Source organism: Sander vitreus, chromosome 14 (assembly GCF_031162955.1).
Source record: "Sander vitreus isolate 19-12246 chromosome 14, sanVit1, whole genome shotgun sequence".
In the NCBI taxonomy this organism is placed as follows: domain Eukaryota; kingdom Metazoa; phylum Chordata; class Actinopteri; order Perciformes; family Percidae; genus Sander; species Sander vitreus.
In genome coordinates this window covers 6456516-6472909 of record NC_135868.1, presented here as the reverse complement: position 1 = coordinate 6472909, position 16394 = coordinate 6456516, and the positions used below count along the sequence as shown (strand labels likewise).

At 40.3% G+C, this 16394-nt stretch overlaps 1 protein-coding gene across 1 annotated transcript in view; it reads right to left on the bottom strand.

Moving 5' to 3' along the window:
• Window positions 1–1822: 1822 nt before the first annotated feature.
• Window positions 1823–16394, bottom strand: part of pvrl2l (PVR cell adhesion molecule related 2 like) — a 304740-nt gene continuing 290168 nt past the window's right edge. The window contains exons 7-10 of the mRNA XM_078267050.1: window positions 8857–8986; window positions 6038–6095; window positions 4537–4632; window positions 1823–4007 (exon numbers count right to left, since the gene is read on the bottom strand). Coding sequence (XP_078123176.1) covers window positions 3801–4007; window positions 4537–4632; window positions 6038–6095; window positions 8857–8986 — 491 coding nt within the window. The 3' untranslated portion in view covers window positions 1823–3800. The remainder of the gene's footprint in view (window positions 4008–4536; window positions 4633–6037; window positions 6096–8856; window positions 8987–16394) is intronic.

Here is a 16394-nt window from a genome sequence, read left to right as displayed (position 1 = left end):
ATAATCGATCTGTGACAAACAAAATAAGTGAAAAAAAATCGATAAACACACAAAAAAATGATTACATCTCCATGATGTGTTCTTGTGTTTCCCCCTTTCATCATCCGTTCTACTGTCAGACAAGAAGTGAGTTGAAAAGCTAAAAATAACATAAAGAAGGCACGTCTGGCTCCGTGATGAAAAGCTCTGATGACAATGGATGAAAGAGAGAGAACGGGTGGGGGGGCAAACGAGGGAGAGGACCGGATTCAGACCAAACAGCATTATTTAGAACATTCACAGCTTGTGTTTCTGGCATCAAACCCGTAACTGGGGAAGCGAGGAAACAAATTGCAACGCTGCAGCTCTCACAGACGGGATGGACCCAGGGCCTTGATGTAGCCTAACAGCTAATCCATCTGAAATCACTGCAGTTCTCCCACATCACCTTCTTATAACTGGTGACTCATGCTTTTTGGGCAAATACCGCCTGTAAACTGACTTGGAGCTAATATTTATTTGCGATTTCCGTTTTAGTTGGCAGCTTCATAAGTGTATTCCTGGCAATGTCAAGATTGTAATTCAAGATAAGTCCGAATGAAGCAACTCTATTAAACGTATAGGTTTACTGAATGATCCCCCAAATGAAACGGCAGAGCTATAAAACTCAATTCTGAATGCTTGCTGAGTCATTGGTCCCTGATATATTGGCTCCCAATGATTGTCTTTGTCTTTTTGCTCAACCAATCAACAGAAACCCGCTGGCAAACACATTGAACACATTAATCCACAGAAAACTAGATATTCTTTACAGACAAAAGAGCAAAACCGTCACATTTAATTCCCCTTTGTGACCGTTTTGGTTCTGTGGCAGGGCTATAAAATACATCACATGTGATTGTCTGACACTGCAACCATATAAGCCAGTCAGAAAGCCATGCACTTGTCATGGGTGGTCCGACTCTTCTTGCGAAACTGGGAAATATTGGATCCCATTGGTCCATGCAGCATGCAGACATTCCCTTTGATCAAAATAAACACCTCAGACACAAAAAAGCAGACGTACAAAAGACATTTTACACCGTTAGCTATCGCAGAAGTCCCTATTTTTTCCTGCATCTCTCCTGAATTTAATTCATACTGCAGATTCATTCTTCAGTAAAAAATAGACGGAAACCAAATAATGCAACTAAACTAACCAACCAATCCACCCCCTAAGTTAGTTATGTTACGATAAATCAAATGAAATTGTGTTAAACTTGTAGCCATATTTCAGTCAGCGTGCAGCAGAAATCGGTGGGCCTACTTCTATAATAACTATAAATATATAAACAACAAAAAAAAAACTCTCCACCAAAGCTAGCGATAACTGAATGTGAACAGATGATTGTCATACGTCAGAAAAATGAAAATATTGCATTTTGTGCCGAAAACTGTGATGAGACATATCATGTCCTGCAACAGTTCCTTCCTATTATTTCATCACTCTATCAATCTGGTTTTATGTCTCCATTTATGTGTCCCTCCTCCTGTTTAAATCTCTATCTGCCAACTCTATCAACTTTTAGACGTGTTTACAGAACTGCATTGATCCATAACCTGACTGTGTGCTTTTGTGGGGTGATTTTAACTGGCGCTGTTAGCTACATCCTGTACCTCAGGAAGATTTGTGCGCCTCAGGGTCTCGAGCAAGAGCTCAAGATTATAGAGGAGAGGAAAGATTGCATCTCTGTGTGCGTTGCACTCTGTGGCTGCGAGAGATGACGATTCCATGCTGACTGCATTTTCGGATCAGCACAAAAGCACAAAAACAGGAAGCTTGCCGAGCCGTCACACGAAAAACTCCCGCTCTCTCAACTTAAATTGGACTTGTGCTCGTGGTGTGCAGTGAATGTGACAGATGCATTGAGAAATAAACAGCTTTTCTTTTGTTTGATGTTCAAAAAAAATGTTTTTACAAATGGAGAAGATTATTCCGCAAACAGCCTTGGGAAAGTGTTTCAACAAGCCACTGATCATGCCATGCAGAGTAATATGAACATGGAATAAAATCCACACCATTTCATTTTTTTTTTTAGATATATATATATATATATATATATATTCAAATAAAACATTTTAGTATTAATTGACAACCTCAATGTACCCGTGAAAAGTAAAATAGTAATATACACTTTGTTTTTTTAAACTGCTCAATTTGACATCTAACAAACTTCCACCCCCCTCCCCCCCGTACAGAGGCACTGATAACACCTACACTTGTTTTTTGTTTTTTTATGTGTACACATTTCACCAACAATATAATATTCATCAATATTATCAATACTATTTACACTGTTTGTTCATCATTTGGTACCATCTGACATCTATGAAGATACATTTTTGATTCAGCTAGGCATAGTTGTTGCTCACCTTTTTGTGTTCTTTTCTTTTTGCTTTGAAGTGGACAATCGGCTAAAATGCAAAATGCGTATTTCTACATATGTAAAATGTTCTGCATATATCAGAGTGTATGACCACTTTAATCTGTTAAAATGGCTGTAATGGCAGTATTTTCTAATACATGCTGAGCATTTTCACACTCTCAAAATACATCCGTTATAATGGTGTTTTGTACGTGTGTGTCTGTGTGTGTGTGTGTGTGTGTGTGTGTGTGTGTGTGTGCGTGTGTGTGTGTGCTTTGCTGTAAACCAAGTTTCATCTCCCCAGCACACAGCCCTACCAACTCTTGCAATTATGAATCATGGAATCTTAATCAAGTCATGTTGCCAGGTTACGGAGCTTAAAATCAATGTCACTTCGTTAGTGCTAACGAGCAGGTCGGCACCGGGGACAGATGAGGCCCTGTGACAACATAATAAAATTCTTTATTGGACTGCAGCCTGGGCAAGAGTGGGAAAGGCTGTTTATGAGTTATTATAGGAGTTGATAAATAACTGAAATACTTTCAAACATCTTGGGTGATTAATTGAAGCTGCTTGGAGCCAAATTCACTGGTATGTAATTCCAACCCAACCAACCGTGGAAGAAGAGTACTTTAAAAGGATTTCATAGGTGGTGTTTTTATTTAATTTTTTATAACTGTCTCTATAGTACCAGGCTGCAACAGGAGCCTGAGGTTTTATCCCACGGCTGTAAACAGAAGAGCCCAGGACTGGCAGCTTCACATAAAACAATACTTTTACAATGGGAACATTGTTCATGTTCATGTTGAACATGTTCATGGCACAAAATGTTGCATGTAATATTTCATACTGAATCTACATGAAATTTGGTTGTGTTGTTGTTGTTTTGGCTGAAATTTAGATTTGCAAGGATCACACAGGGGGAGCACGGTATGTTAATTAGTGTGTGTGTGTGCACCCTAAATTGCTGTGAAAATGTTGATATTTCGTACTTTATGTTTGCTTTTCTGACCAGATATTTGAAATGTAAGGATTAAAAATGTGTATGACACTTGCAAGAGTTTAAAAAAAAACAAAGAAAAGAAAAGCGTGTGTTACTCTTGCTAACATTCCTATTTGTCAGTAGTCACAAGTGGCTTCTCAAGAAATGAAAACCCTGTTGCGAACCAGTTTCCATGGGGAACATTTTGACCCATATCATCCCCTACATGTGTAAAGAAAAATAAACTTGAAAGCAAAATGTCATCATTAAGTAATGTGCGTTAAAGTTAAAACTTAAAATTTCTGAAAAGTTTCACATACAGTAGAAGATATTTCTAGTGTGGAAACATGTGTGCACACCTTTGCTTCTCATGCAAATTTAGGCGACCTGGAACTTGCCCATACGGCCATGATGTGGTGCTCTGGTTGCCATGGCTACACATACATGGCGGGAGAAACGAAGCTCTCGCCGCGAGAGATGTTGGCAACCGGTGGCTCGTGATTGGATGAATCCAAGTCGTTGCCGTGGTAACCGTCGGGGGCGAGGTCTTTGAGTTCGTTGATTTTGTCAAATTTGTCCGAGTCGTCTAGGACTCGGGGAGCGCCGCCATTCAGGGCTCCAGTGGTCTCATCGTCCAGGTTCTGCAAGATGTCAGACAAATTATGGGGAACACAAATCATATTAGGCTACATTAAACATATCATTAATATAAATCCAATCACATGAAGACTCACCTTACATAACAGTGGGGATTGACCGATTCTGGTTTAAATTGCGCAAAGTAGAACACTTTTAATAAATTAACAGGCAAATAAAACGCCGAAACAGATCATCTGCACACTGCTAAAAAACGGCTCAATAATTAGCCAGGGCTATCCCTAAATAACAGTAATGAAACTCGTTACATACTGGGAGAATTACGGGATATTAAGGAAAGGTCCAAAGACCTTAATTTTTAAGCTAAAGTTACACAACAATACAATTTTAGACAGTTGTATTAATTATATACAGCTTAATATTAATAACATTTGATTGATTGGTACAAAGTACAAACACCATGACGTCCCTACAACACAGTGTGTAGCTGTCCAAACAGATATGGAGCCCACCATGACAGAATGTGTCAATGTGAGCAAAAACCTGCTGTTGTGTTTGTGCTGTGTTAGTTACCGTGACAGGCTCTCCCCCTGTGGGCTCGTAGTAAACCTCTCCTGGGCTCAGAGGTGCTGTCTCAGTGGCTGTAGGAGGCTCTGATGGCTTGTTCAGCTTCATGCAAAGAAACCACATCAACACAGGGAAGGGAACAGAAAACAATACAATGAAATACAGCGGAGAAGAGCTTGAAACAATGCGTAAAAATAAGTTTATGTTAACAGAGCTGCAGTCTAGAGTCATAAATAAAGACCTTGTAAGCTTTGAAAGAAATAATAACACACTCTTCCACTTACAAATATGTAGCTGAATTCATGGTGGCTAATGTTAGCAAACTCTAACTAGCTGTGTAACGTGACATTAATAGGTAAATTCAGATTGTTCTTGACCTTTACTCATGTTAAACCTTAAATCTTAAGACGTCAGAGATAAACATGACGATCTTTTAAAGCGCAGTTTCTCTAAGTGCGGCCCGCAGGCCAACGGCGGCCCTCAGAAACATTTTGTGCTAGTGGTTGCTCGCCAGTGATGCAGGAATTACGTCACCAATGCTACTGCATTTGGTGGACAACTCTGCAGTTTAAAGTGGGAGTAAGTGGCTTAAATTGGCATTCAGTCATCAAAACTTTTAGAACCCCGCTTAAAAACAACACAGTCAAGAAAATCTTGGCAATTGATCCTGTATTTACCACTTGTGGCCACAGAAGTCGCTGTTCAGGAAAATTTACACAGTCTCATTTTGGATTTTTCATGGATTTTATTTAGGCCTACCTTTTTCATGTACCTCAGCCACTGTTTCTAATGGTTGTGATAACACCATATGTAGTTTTCTGCCATAATATATGGTATTTGCAATACAATGGGCCTTATCTTGCACCCGGCGCAGCGCAGCACAAAGCCCAACGCAAGTGTCTTTGCTAGTATAAGAGCGACGCAGTTGTCAATTTCCCGCCCAGCTCCCACGTTGTTTAAATAGCCTGATGATTTGCAATTGACTTGCAGTTTGCTTCTAAAAATGTAACACTTGACCTAAACTTGACTTGGAAATAGCGCAACAGAGGTAACGCTTTATTTTAATGACGTTCCACAGATGCTGATCTCTAAGACACCGTGTAGACGTCTAATAAACTTTCACTGTTGAACCCTGTGAACACCATTTCAGCTTGGGCATTAACAGGCATTTAGACATCTTTTATACATCTAATCAACATAAAATTTGATAGTTTTAGCCATATTACATTACATGTGTTATGAGTGCAACAAAATGTGATCGAATGATGGAATAAAATGGGGATGAGGCGAGCAGTGCTCTAATGGAGCTTTTCGCAAACCAAGCTAATTATTTCGACACACATAAGCCAACTCAGATCTCCAATCAATAGCCATTAGCCCCATTATGATGCCCAAATGGACTCCGTGTGTGTATTTGTGTGTGTGTGTGTGTGTGTGTGTGTGTGTATGTGTGTAATATAATCATGGTGACAATAGAAATTGATTTGAATACATGTCGACCACTCACCATCTCTGTTGAGCTGCCGGCCTTCACAGGGGGCGGGGGCTTGTGCTTGGGGGGGGCCCTGATTGGAGAAAAGACAAAGATAATGGTGTACTGATCGCTGCTTCGTTAAGACATCCAATTTCTTTTGTACTACACAAAGAAACAAGATGGGTAACTGTGAGAGCACAGACAGTCTTGAAATATTGAGCTCTCAAGACATCTCATTTTGTCGTAGTTCAAACCAGATTCTGTTAATGCAAAAACACAATGAGTATTCAGTTGAATGCTAAAGCTGTGACTTTTGTGTGGTTAAAAGGTTTTTGCACTTGATGTCAGAAGCAGTGATTAATCTGTGGATTTGTATTCGTACTAGCACACCAATCAGTATTAAAAGTAAAGAATGAAAACACTTTTCCTTGCCCTCAGGGACAAAGCAGTAGTTGAACTGGAGACCTTGTAAATACAGTATGTATAATATGTGGCACTGCTTCACTCATCATCTCTGGAATTCGTAAAAGGCTTTTATTCTCATTAATATTTTGGCCATGATGGGTGGAAAAACATTGTGAGAAACTGACTTATTGGCTTCCGTATTTTTTTAGAAAATTGCCTATTTAACCCATCCAGCAGCAGACTGGTACGGTCTTCACCGGGGAGGAGACCGGGAATAGTTGCAACACGGGTCAGTTGTAACACGTCCAATTTCTCCAATCAGTTTCGAAACAGCTGATTCACTCTAAACATGCTCTTTTAAGTCCTTAATACACGTGTGAAGAATCAGCCCCCTGTGACAGACACTGCACATTTCAGAAAGAAAAAAAACTACTTTTAGGTAAGAAAGTATTTTTTCTTTACCTTCTTTTACTTTTGTGATAGCATTGCCGGCTTTGTAGTAAAACTCAACATACTTAAATCTTGCTTATTGTGTGTCTTTATGGCTATCCTGCATGCAGGTCATTAGTGCTAATGATTTATCTGTTAGCTGTAAATTAAACTAGCTCATGGTGACAATAGTCTGGGTTAGTTGTAACAAGAGTCTGGGTTACAAAATGTTACAACCCACCCCAAGCTAAATTTGGTTTGTATTTGCGTTTTCTTCTTTTAATTTCAGTCTTGGAAAAGAAAGACGTATCGAGGCGTGCCTCTCAACCCATACACACACAAATATTATATTAAAAAGTAATTTAAATGTTGAATGAAAGTTTCAATATCAAGTTTTTCTTATAATCCAAATTTCATAAAGTTACATTTCATCCCAGGGTATGGTAAGGCAAGGCAAGGCAGCTTTATTTATATAGCACATTTCAGCATCAGGGAAATTCAAAGTGCTTTACATAAAACACTGTACAACTAACCCGGACTATGGGGTGAATTGTAACATTTTATTGCTTGTGTTTGAGAGTAAACCATGCATTTTCTCTTTGGGTTGCAAAGATAACAGCTACATCGTTTAATAGCAGACAAATGTAACTAGTTTGTATCACATTTTCAACCCGCTGGCTTAAAAGAGTTCCAAGATACAGACCGAAATGTCAAACTATCCCCGGTCTCCTCTACTCTTGACAGTATGTGGCTCTTCTGCTGCCAGAGGTTTTAAATCAGAGCTAGTATGCGTGAAACAGCTGTAGAGGGTTGGAAGAACAATTCAGACAAAACCTACCTGACAGCAGCCTAAATGTAAGTTAAAAATAAAATAAAAAATAGCTATAAGCTATTACCCCATATAGCTGCAGAGTTCTTGTGACTTTGTCACTTTTGAATTTAAAGTTGACATGTCCAGAAATCCATCCCATTAAACCCATTTTAGACAAAATAAGCAGGTGTTTAAGAGTATTAATAGATTTCCTTGCTGTGGTTTACATTTTAAGATGTTAGCTAACCTATGCTGGCTATATCTATCAATGCAAGTTATGAATGTACAGCTCACATTTTTGTGTGTGCTAGCATCTCCCAGGCCTGATATGAAATTCTCAGGAGCTGGTGCCAGCCTTTTTCAACACAATGACTTTCCCCTCTACACTCTGTTTGGTGCTTTAAAAAAATCCACGATACAGTAAATATACTGTATCTCTCTCATTGTAGCTCATGGAGCATACTGTGTATTTGATGTGAACTCTACATTAGGCACAATGAAAAGCATGTGGACAAACAGAGCTGGAAACAAATTATGGTTTGAGGATTAAAAGAATGTAATTTCCCAGTAATTTCTGGGGAGGTCATTTTAAGAAATATGATGAGACTGGCTTATGAATCATTCTATGGTCATTTATATAGTACATAATATGCTTTAACCCTGAAATTTGCAATCATCAATTTTTGTTTGCTTGCAATTTTGGTAATTGTCATGAATTCCATCTTATTGTACCGCTGAAGCGGTCACACATTAAAACATCAGCAACATGTCTGCAATATCCAGTTTGTACTTGTAATTAACCGCTCTCTGACTCAGCAAGTAGGAAACAATGACTGTATATTTGTTATTTTACTGTATACCCTGTTGTTCCACAGGAAGTCTCAGATTGGAAAATCACCCCTTAAACTCATGGAATTAAAACAGTGAAGGTTCAATAAATTCCTTTTTGCAGCTGCAGCCCAGGGGAGGAATTGTGAATGGGTGAATGGGGGTGGGGGCAAAGGACTGAGCATTTTGGGAGTGAAGTCTCCAGACGGTCTCACACTATAAACTTCAGGTCAGGATTTGTGACCGAGCTGCTTCTGCTGGGTCTCGTCATGACATGTAATCAGTTTTAATGAGCCTTGGTCCCAGAAGGGGAGATTCATTTTTCTAAGGAGGTTAACTACACCATGAAGTGGATGCAGGGTTGTTAATGAAGACTTACTCTCCGTCTTCCTGGCGCTTGCGGATGAAGAAGATGATGCCGATGATGATGCTGATGAAGACGAGGGCGCCGAGGATGCCGCCGATAACAGCACCTGACGATGGGCCCGGAGTGATTTGTCTCTTCTCTTCTGGTATGCGTGAAACACATTAGGGGGGGGGGAAACAGTGAGAAAGAGAGACGGTTTTAATACCAATTTGTTTAAATTTAATGGGACTGCTTCTGGCACTTTAATGCTGCTCACTTGCAATATCTGTGTTTTTATGTGTTTTGCTGCTGCTGCTGCTTCCTGTTTAAGAGAAAATAGTAGTGTTGTGATTAAGCAGTAAAGTATGTCACTATTTACCATAGCCAAGCAAAACATGTACAACAAACATACAAAAAATCTATAGTTTGGTTTTAAAGGAGTATGAGTAAAATGAACCATCTAAGGAATCCCCAGAGGGATGGATTGCATTTATACACTCATTAGGTTCACCCGTTCAACAGATCATAAATGCAAATGTCTAATCAGCCAATCACATGGCGGCAACTCAATGGATTTAGGCATGTAGACATGATCTGCTGATGTTCAAACCAAGCATCAGAATGGGAAAGAAAGTGGCTTTAAGTGGCTTTGAACACTGCATGGTTGTTGCGTGTTGTGGCTTCACAAATGCTTTGCTGCATACCTCGGTTGTAACGAGTGGTTATTTGAGTCAAAGTTGATCTTCTATCAGCTTGAGTCACTCGGCCCATTCTCCTCTGACCTCTAGCATCAACAAGACATTTGTACCCACAGGACTGCCGCATACTGGATGTTTTTCCTTTTTCAGACCATTCTTTGTAAACCCTAGAAATGGTTGTGCGTGAAAATCCCAGCAACTGAGCAGATTGTGAAATACTCAGACCAGCCCGTCTGGCACCAACAACCATGCCACGCTCAAAGTTGCTTAGATCACCTTTCTTTCCCATTCTGACATTCAGTTTGGAGTTCAGGAGATTGTCTTGACCAGGACCACACCCCTAAATGCATTGAAGCAGCCGTCATGTGATTGGTTGATTAGATAATTGCATTAACAAGACATTTAACAGGTGTTCCTAATATTCCTTTAGGTGAGTGTATATAGATAGTTAGAAAGGCAGACAACCAGCCAGACAGACAGATAGATAGATATTTACTCATGTCAGTCATGTCATGACACATGACAGAGTTCACTGTACTGAAAAGGCCTCCACAGTCACCAGATCTAAATCCAATAGAGCATCTTGGGAATGTGGTGGAACAGGAGATATGTCAGTATGGACCTCCACTAAAGTCTCTGAGTAAGGTTTGCAGCACTGTGTTAAATGTATGCCACAAAGAATTAAGACAGTTCTGGAGGCAAAAGGCTAAGGGGTCCAACCCAGTACTAGCAAGGTGGTGTAATAAAGTGGCCGATGTCTAGCGCTTTGCTACCTTAGTGAACATAGCGGTTTACAATTTGCCTCTTATTCACCCATTTCACATCAATGGTGGCAGAGCGGATGTCGGGGATCGAACCGCCGACAATCCACTCTTCCCCCTTTAGCCCAACCTCCCAAATATAATGATCATGTAGAAGCAGGTAATCAAAAGTCAAGTTTCTATTCAATGTCATCCTGCATAAGTTGTTATGATGTAACATTGAAGCACAGTCACATATGCATAACGATTTCAATGAGATCTTGTAAAAGAGGAGCAGCTCACAGCTCTCTGTTGTGCGAGAACACCTATGAATGCCATACATCTTTGCAATGCAGCTTAACATCAGCTGAGTCTCACACTGACCTCGACATCTCCCTTCAATTAAGAGCCTATTTATGATATCTGGAGGGCTGTGAGGCATCTAAATTGACTGTAAAAGCCTCTCATTACAGTCATGCTTTCATTTGAAAGAAAAAAAACAACAACAGACTGACAGCAGCTGCACACAACAACCAGCATCGATGGCTCCGCATAATCATTGACTATAACAGGGCTATTGGCAGAAACAACAAAGCGAGGGTTGAATTAGTTTTACAGGTTTTTTGGTCCTTTTTTCTCTTCATGAAATGGTATTTCATCACTACCGCTGAAGTAAAAGCACTCCACTACGTTTGATACAGAGATGATAAAAGGATAATTACCGCTATGATTTGCACTCTTTTAGCTTATACAGTTACCTGATGGTTGTATGATTATGTACCTAAAATGAAGCCAATTTCTGCTGCTGTTGCAAGAAAGAAACTACTGCAATTGCTGTACACATGTAGTTTGAGACTCCCCTTCAATTACAGCTTGTGAAACACATCGAGATGCAATTACATTGATACAATACATTTAAAAACACAATTGCATCAAACAAAAAGATACTTTTTTCTTCATTGTTACAAAGAAAGTTCTTTTTAATCTGCCGAAAGCGATATCATCCTCATCCTTTACTGCCTATTCTTAGGCCAAAGAACCATTAGGATGGAGGGACAAGAAGAAAAAAACATCTGGATAGAAATCATTATGCAATAACTAAACCTTTTAACGGTCCAGATAGCACCAAATCAATCTTTCTACCAAAGAAATGGTCCTTATAAAAACTGTGTACAGTGAGGTCTTTTGATTGTTTCCTGAAAGATAACTTCCTGTGCAATGTCATTTTTTAATTATTTCATGAAATTCCATTAAGCCCAAGCCACCCCTAAGCATTGTATTTGGGGTGGTTGCAGAGCAAATTTCAGATGCCGATAAATACGGAAATAAAAATGAGTCTCCATGCATTGCTATATACTGCAAGGGATGAGTGAGAAAATATAGGTAAGGGGGAGAGTTGATGAAAATAGATGTTTGATCACAGTGTGAAAAAGACTGGCTGTGTATCCTCCTCCTCGCCAGCAGGTGGCTGTCTGTTCCAAGCTTACACTGTCTTCAAGGAGATATATATATATATAGATAGTTAGATAGGCAGGCAGACAGACAGACAGGCAGACAGACAGGCAGGCAGGCAGGCAGACAGATAGATAGATAGATAGAAATTTACTCATATCAATCATGTCTGGGTAAATCCACTGGGATACTGGCAAGTGTGTGTGTGTGTGTGTGTGTGTGTGTGTGTGTGTGTGTGTGTGTGTGTGTGAGAGAGAGAGAGAGAGAGAGAGAGAGAATGTGTCACGATGGTCACAGACAGGAGAGGGAGCAAGTTTTGATTATGTGTGATCACAAACACCCAGTGAGGGAGGAAAGGAGAGAGAATCTTTGAAAACAAAGGAAAGGTGGAGGGGGAGAGAGAAGGGGAAACGAGGAAGGGAGAGACAGATGGAGATGGGGGAAAGGAGGGAGGGAGGAGAGAAGGATGAGGTTGGAAAGGAGCGGAGGGAGGTGAGGAAGGAAGGATGGATTCAAGGTGCAGGAGAAAAAACAGAAGGAATACACAATGACGGCATGGAGAGACAGATGAAAAGCAGAGAATGACACCAGCCTTTCCTTACAGGTGGAGATACACAGACACAAACAGATTCATGTGAATTGAAGAAATCCCTTCGTCCCTCCATGTGTGTGAACATGTATGTGTGTGTGTGTTTGTGTGTGTGTGTGTGTGTGTGTGTGTGTGTGTGTGTGTGTCAAATGCTCATCTGATGTGTGCCTTGGCATTATCAAAGTTTATACTGGCGATGCTTGCCATTGATGTTTGTGATCGATAACAGACTGCCTTTTCAATAAACAATAAGTCGTGGTGCTGCATGAGAAACGCGACACAGGCGACGTGGGAGGGGCTGCAGCAGGAACAGAAACGTGATTTGTCAGAGAATGGGGAAGAAGAGTTGACTGCACCCCAGAAGAATACAGAGGAGAAAAGAAGATGGATTATCTGAAGCTAGATGCTAAACTGTTTTTTAATAATCTCTCAGAGAACACACTCACATCTCTCTCACTCAGTACATCCCTGAACAGGCAGCAAGCATCAGCAACTGTTCACATCACACACACCTGTTCTTCTCACTGCAGGCAAACCAGAGTTATTAAAGTGCATATTGCAACAATGAGTGAATTTCCATCCACCTGTTTTTGAGCAGGTTGAATTAAAGCAGAAAAAAAACCTGAATGGAAATGCCGAAAATCTGAGAAAACGAGGGAGAAAAGTTGGGTTACTGATTAGGAAAATATGCAATAGTTTTTTTTATTATAAGAGGAATGGTTACTACTTTTTTTGTTTGATTTTGACCCCAACCTTTGTATGGCTCCCAGAAAGCCTCGAAATAAAGAATAAAAGGGCAGCAAGTACATTTATGCAAGACGGTATGCGTGGACACAGAAGCGAAATTAACTTACATAAATATGTGAGTTTATTAATAACAAAACTTTTGAACGAGCACCAAAACATACCCAAGCTGTTATTACTCTGCAAGCCAAGATTATACAGTGCACAGGGTCAGAATATGAGCAGAATAACATTTTGAGAGCACGATCCTGATTTTGTAAATGCTCAGTTTGCAATCTGCTTTTGTTTTGTAAGATTTAAAGCCTTTGAGAGGGTTCTTGCCAACAGGTTTAAAGATGAAGGAGAGCATTGGGAAGAAGCCTGACCCTGCTTAAAAGGCGAAGTTTAACAGGATAATGCCTCACAAGTCAAATCCAATAGAGTTAACTTGGCTCTAAGTTGGAGTTTGCCTGCAAAGATGTATGGACAACTTGGTCGACAGTGAACAAAAGAGCAAGGTTGCTCTCTTGAATATAGTTACACCATTCTACTTGCTTTCTCAAGACACTGATAATGACCATGAGTCTGTTAACACAACCTCAGTTAAAGGTGCCCTGCCACATGTATTTCATTACTTTGTGGTAATGTCTGAAGTTCTACCATGGACTTTTTTTGTGGAAAAAATGCCTTGGTTACCTTGTTTCAAGCCATTCTAGCGTGGTATAGAAAGCCTGTACCAGTTCTCATTAACATTCATTAACAACGAGCTAAGCTGCTTGACTCTGATTGGCTAACAGCTAGCCAATGAGAACCTGGCTATCAGCATCTTTTACCCAGCGCAACTGGGCGAGCTCATGAATAGTAATGAGCTCAGGCAACACCACGTCAGACTGACCAGCTTTTGTAATTGGCCTGATTTCTCCGCTTATTTCTTTTCAGTGGCTAGAGCTGACAGAGGAGGTAGCAGTTCATTTTCACATTCACGACATAACACAAACACATATGGACCTAACATATTTCAAAAAATACAACTGATAACGGTTTTGTGTGTTACACATCTAGATGAAAGCATACCTTGGACAACTTTCCTTCTAGCTTCTTGGTTGAAGTTTAAAGTACCAAAAATAGGAATCCAAATAACCAAAAGTGTTTTCATCCACGTATCCTTGAGCTGCAGGAGTGACTCTCCATGTGTTAGCTTTTCAAATCTCCCACATGCAGGTTGCTTTAGAGGTGAGTCAACACACCCACCTGCCTGTCCCAGGCTCAACACACACACACACACACACACACACACACACACACACACACACACACACACACCTTAGAGAATGGCACCTTTTCTTTTCATGCACCTCTATCCGTCTAAAATGCAGCTTTATTTTCTCATCATCAAGTCAGTGCTAGTTCCTGCTGAAGTTGTAGAATATTTATCAAACTAGAATTATCAAACATTTATATTGTTAAATCAATAGCCCGGGCTTCATATTGTAGCATTGCTTTTTAGAAGTAAAAATGAGGGGGTGGAAATTTGCTGGTGCACACTGGGGCACTACAGCAGACCTTCACTCCTGCTTATCTGTTTCTGTCCATTTCTCAATTTATCGCCTGGTAGCAAAACACCCCAAACCTGCAGATATAATGCTATAATATGAGTGACACTCAAGTGGTGAGAAATTGCTGGTGTATCACATGCAATTTAAATAAAATTGAAACAACAATCCCTGTTTAAAGCGCTCCATTGCTCTCCATCTCCCTTATCAAACGCTCCAGTGTGTGGGCCTGTATTAGCCATCAGAGAAACACAGTGTGCCCACGGCCTATACTTAACTGTCTCTCCCTGATACAAAACATGGGTGGAAAAACACACATTTGGTTAAAAAAATAAATAACAAAAATACCACTCTGTCTCTCACACACAGAAACACAACTACTCTAAAAGGTTGCTTGTTATGTTCAGGAATTTAACTTTTAATCCTTTGTTGTTTGACCCATCCACCAACCACCAATTTCAGGCTTTCATTCTACCAGAGACGGTTTAGAAGCCGAGATGCCCCAACTCAGAGTAGTTTCCTGTATCTGCCTCTTTAGGAGACTAGCAGCAGGTCCTGAGTGTATTGATTCCAACGGGAGAAGTGAACGTGAACACAGATTATGAGCGATTCTTTTGCCCCGTAGTCAGCAATGTAAATATTGGAACCAATTTTTACAAGCCAACATATCTCCAGAACATTCTGACACTAAAATGGCATTTTTCAGACGGATACAACAGGAGAAAATTAACTTAGTTTGAGACTTGTTTCTGTCTCAGGACCAAACTCTCGCGAGATCTGGCAACACAGAGAAGCTAACATCAGCTAACGTTTGTGAACGCCCTCACAAAACTAATCTAAATGATGCTAAATATGTCTTTTAGCTGTGTAAATATCCAACGTTAGCAAAAGAACATGAATAAATGATTAAAATATAACTTTTCATCCATCCACATGACGTTCACTACACGTTCAAACGAGGCCACGCCACCTTTAGGAGACAGGAAGTGTGTACCGTTTCATACTATTGGCGCTGCTTGAAATCTTTAGTGTAGAGGATCTTTGATACTACTCGCAACCGTTGTCTCTCTTAACATTACGTCATCTTCAAGCGCCGCGTAGCTGCTGCTCTGCCCGGTGCGTTCTACACACACGCCGAAGGGTGCTTTTTGCATCGTATCTGACGCTGACAGCCACTGCCCAAGCATCCGTATTTTACGAGTTCGGAGTGAGAACCGGTTGATCTGCATGACCAGATCTGAGTCTTGGGACTCTGACAGGAACCTCTAGTAAAAAACCAGAGAAGTCATTTAGAAAATGGCGAGGACACAGCGGAGTGTAATCATAACAATTACCACTGAAATGATGCTGGAGAGAGAACTGAAGACTGAGCCCGGTGCTGCTGCTCACCCATCCATAAAATGCCATTTTGAGAAGTGAGCATTTTTAAACTTAAAGCTGATTAAGTGGCTGTCTCAGACATTTTAAGGTTGTGTTACCCAAATGTTTTCGACAAAAAAAAAAAACATTCTCAAAACCCTCAGTGAGATTAAAGAGAAGTTTTGCTACCAACCCCTGCAGCTACGTGCCTGAAATGTAGACTGTGATGATGCAATATGACAGGATATGAACGAACGTTACCATTAGATTCAGTGACTGAAATTTGCTGCCACACACACAAACACAAAACAATACACGTACTTCCTTTCATTCTGCCTGTTTCTCTTTCAGAACGCCACAATCACGTACAGTTAGTCAATTTATAAATAGCATGCTTCGGTGTTGGAGGGAAGGTGGGAAGCGGGAGGGAAGACGAGAAAAAAGAATGCGAGGATCT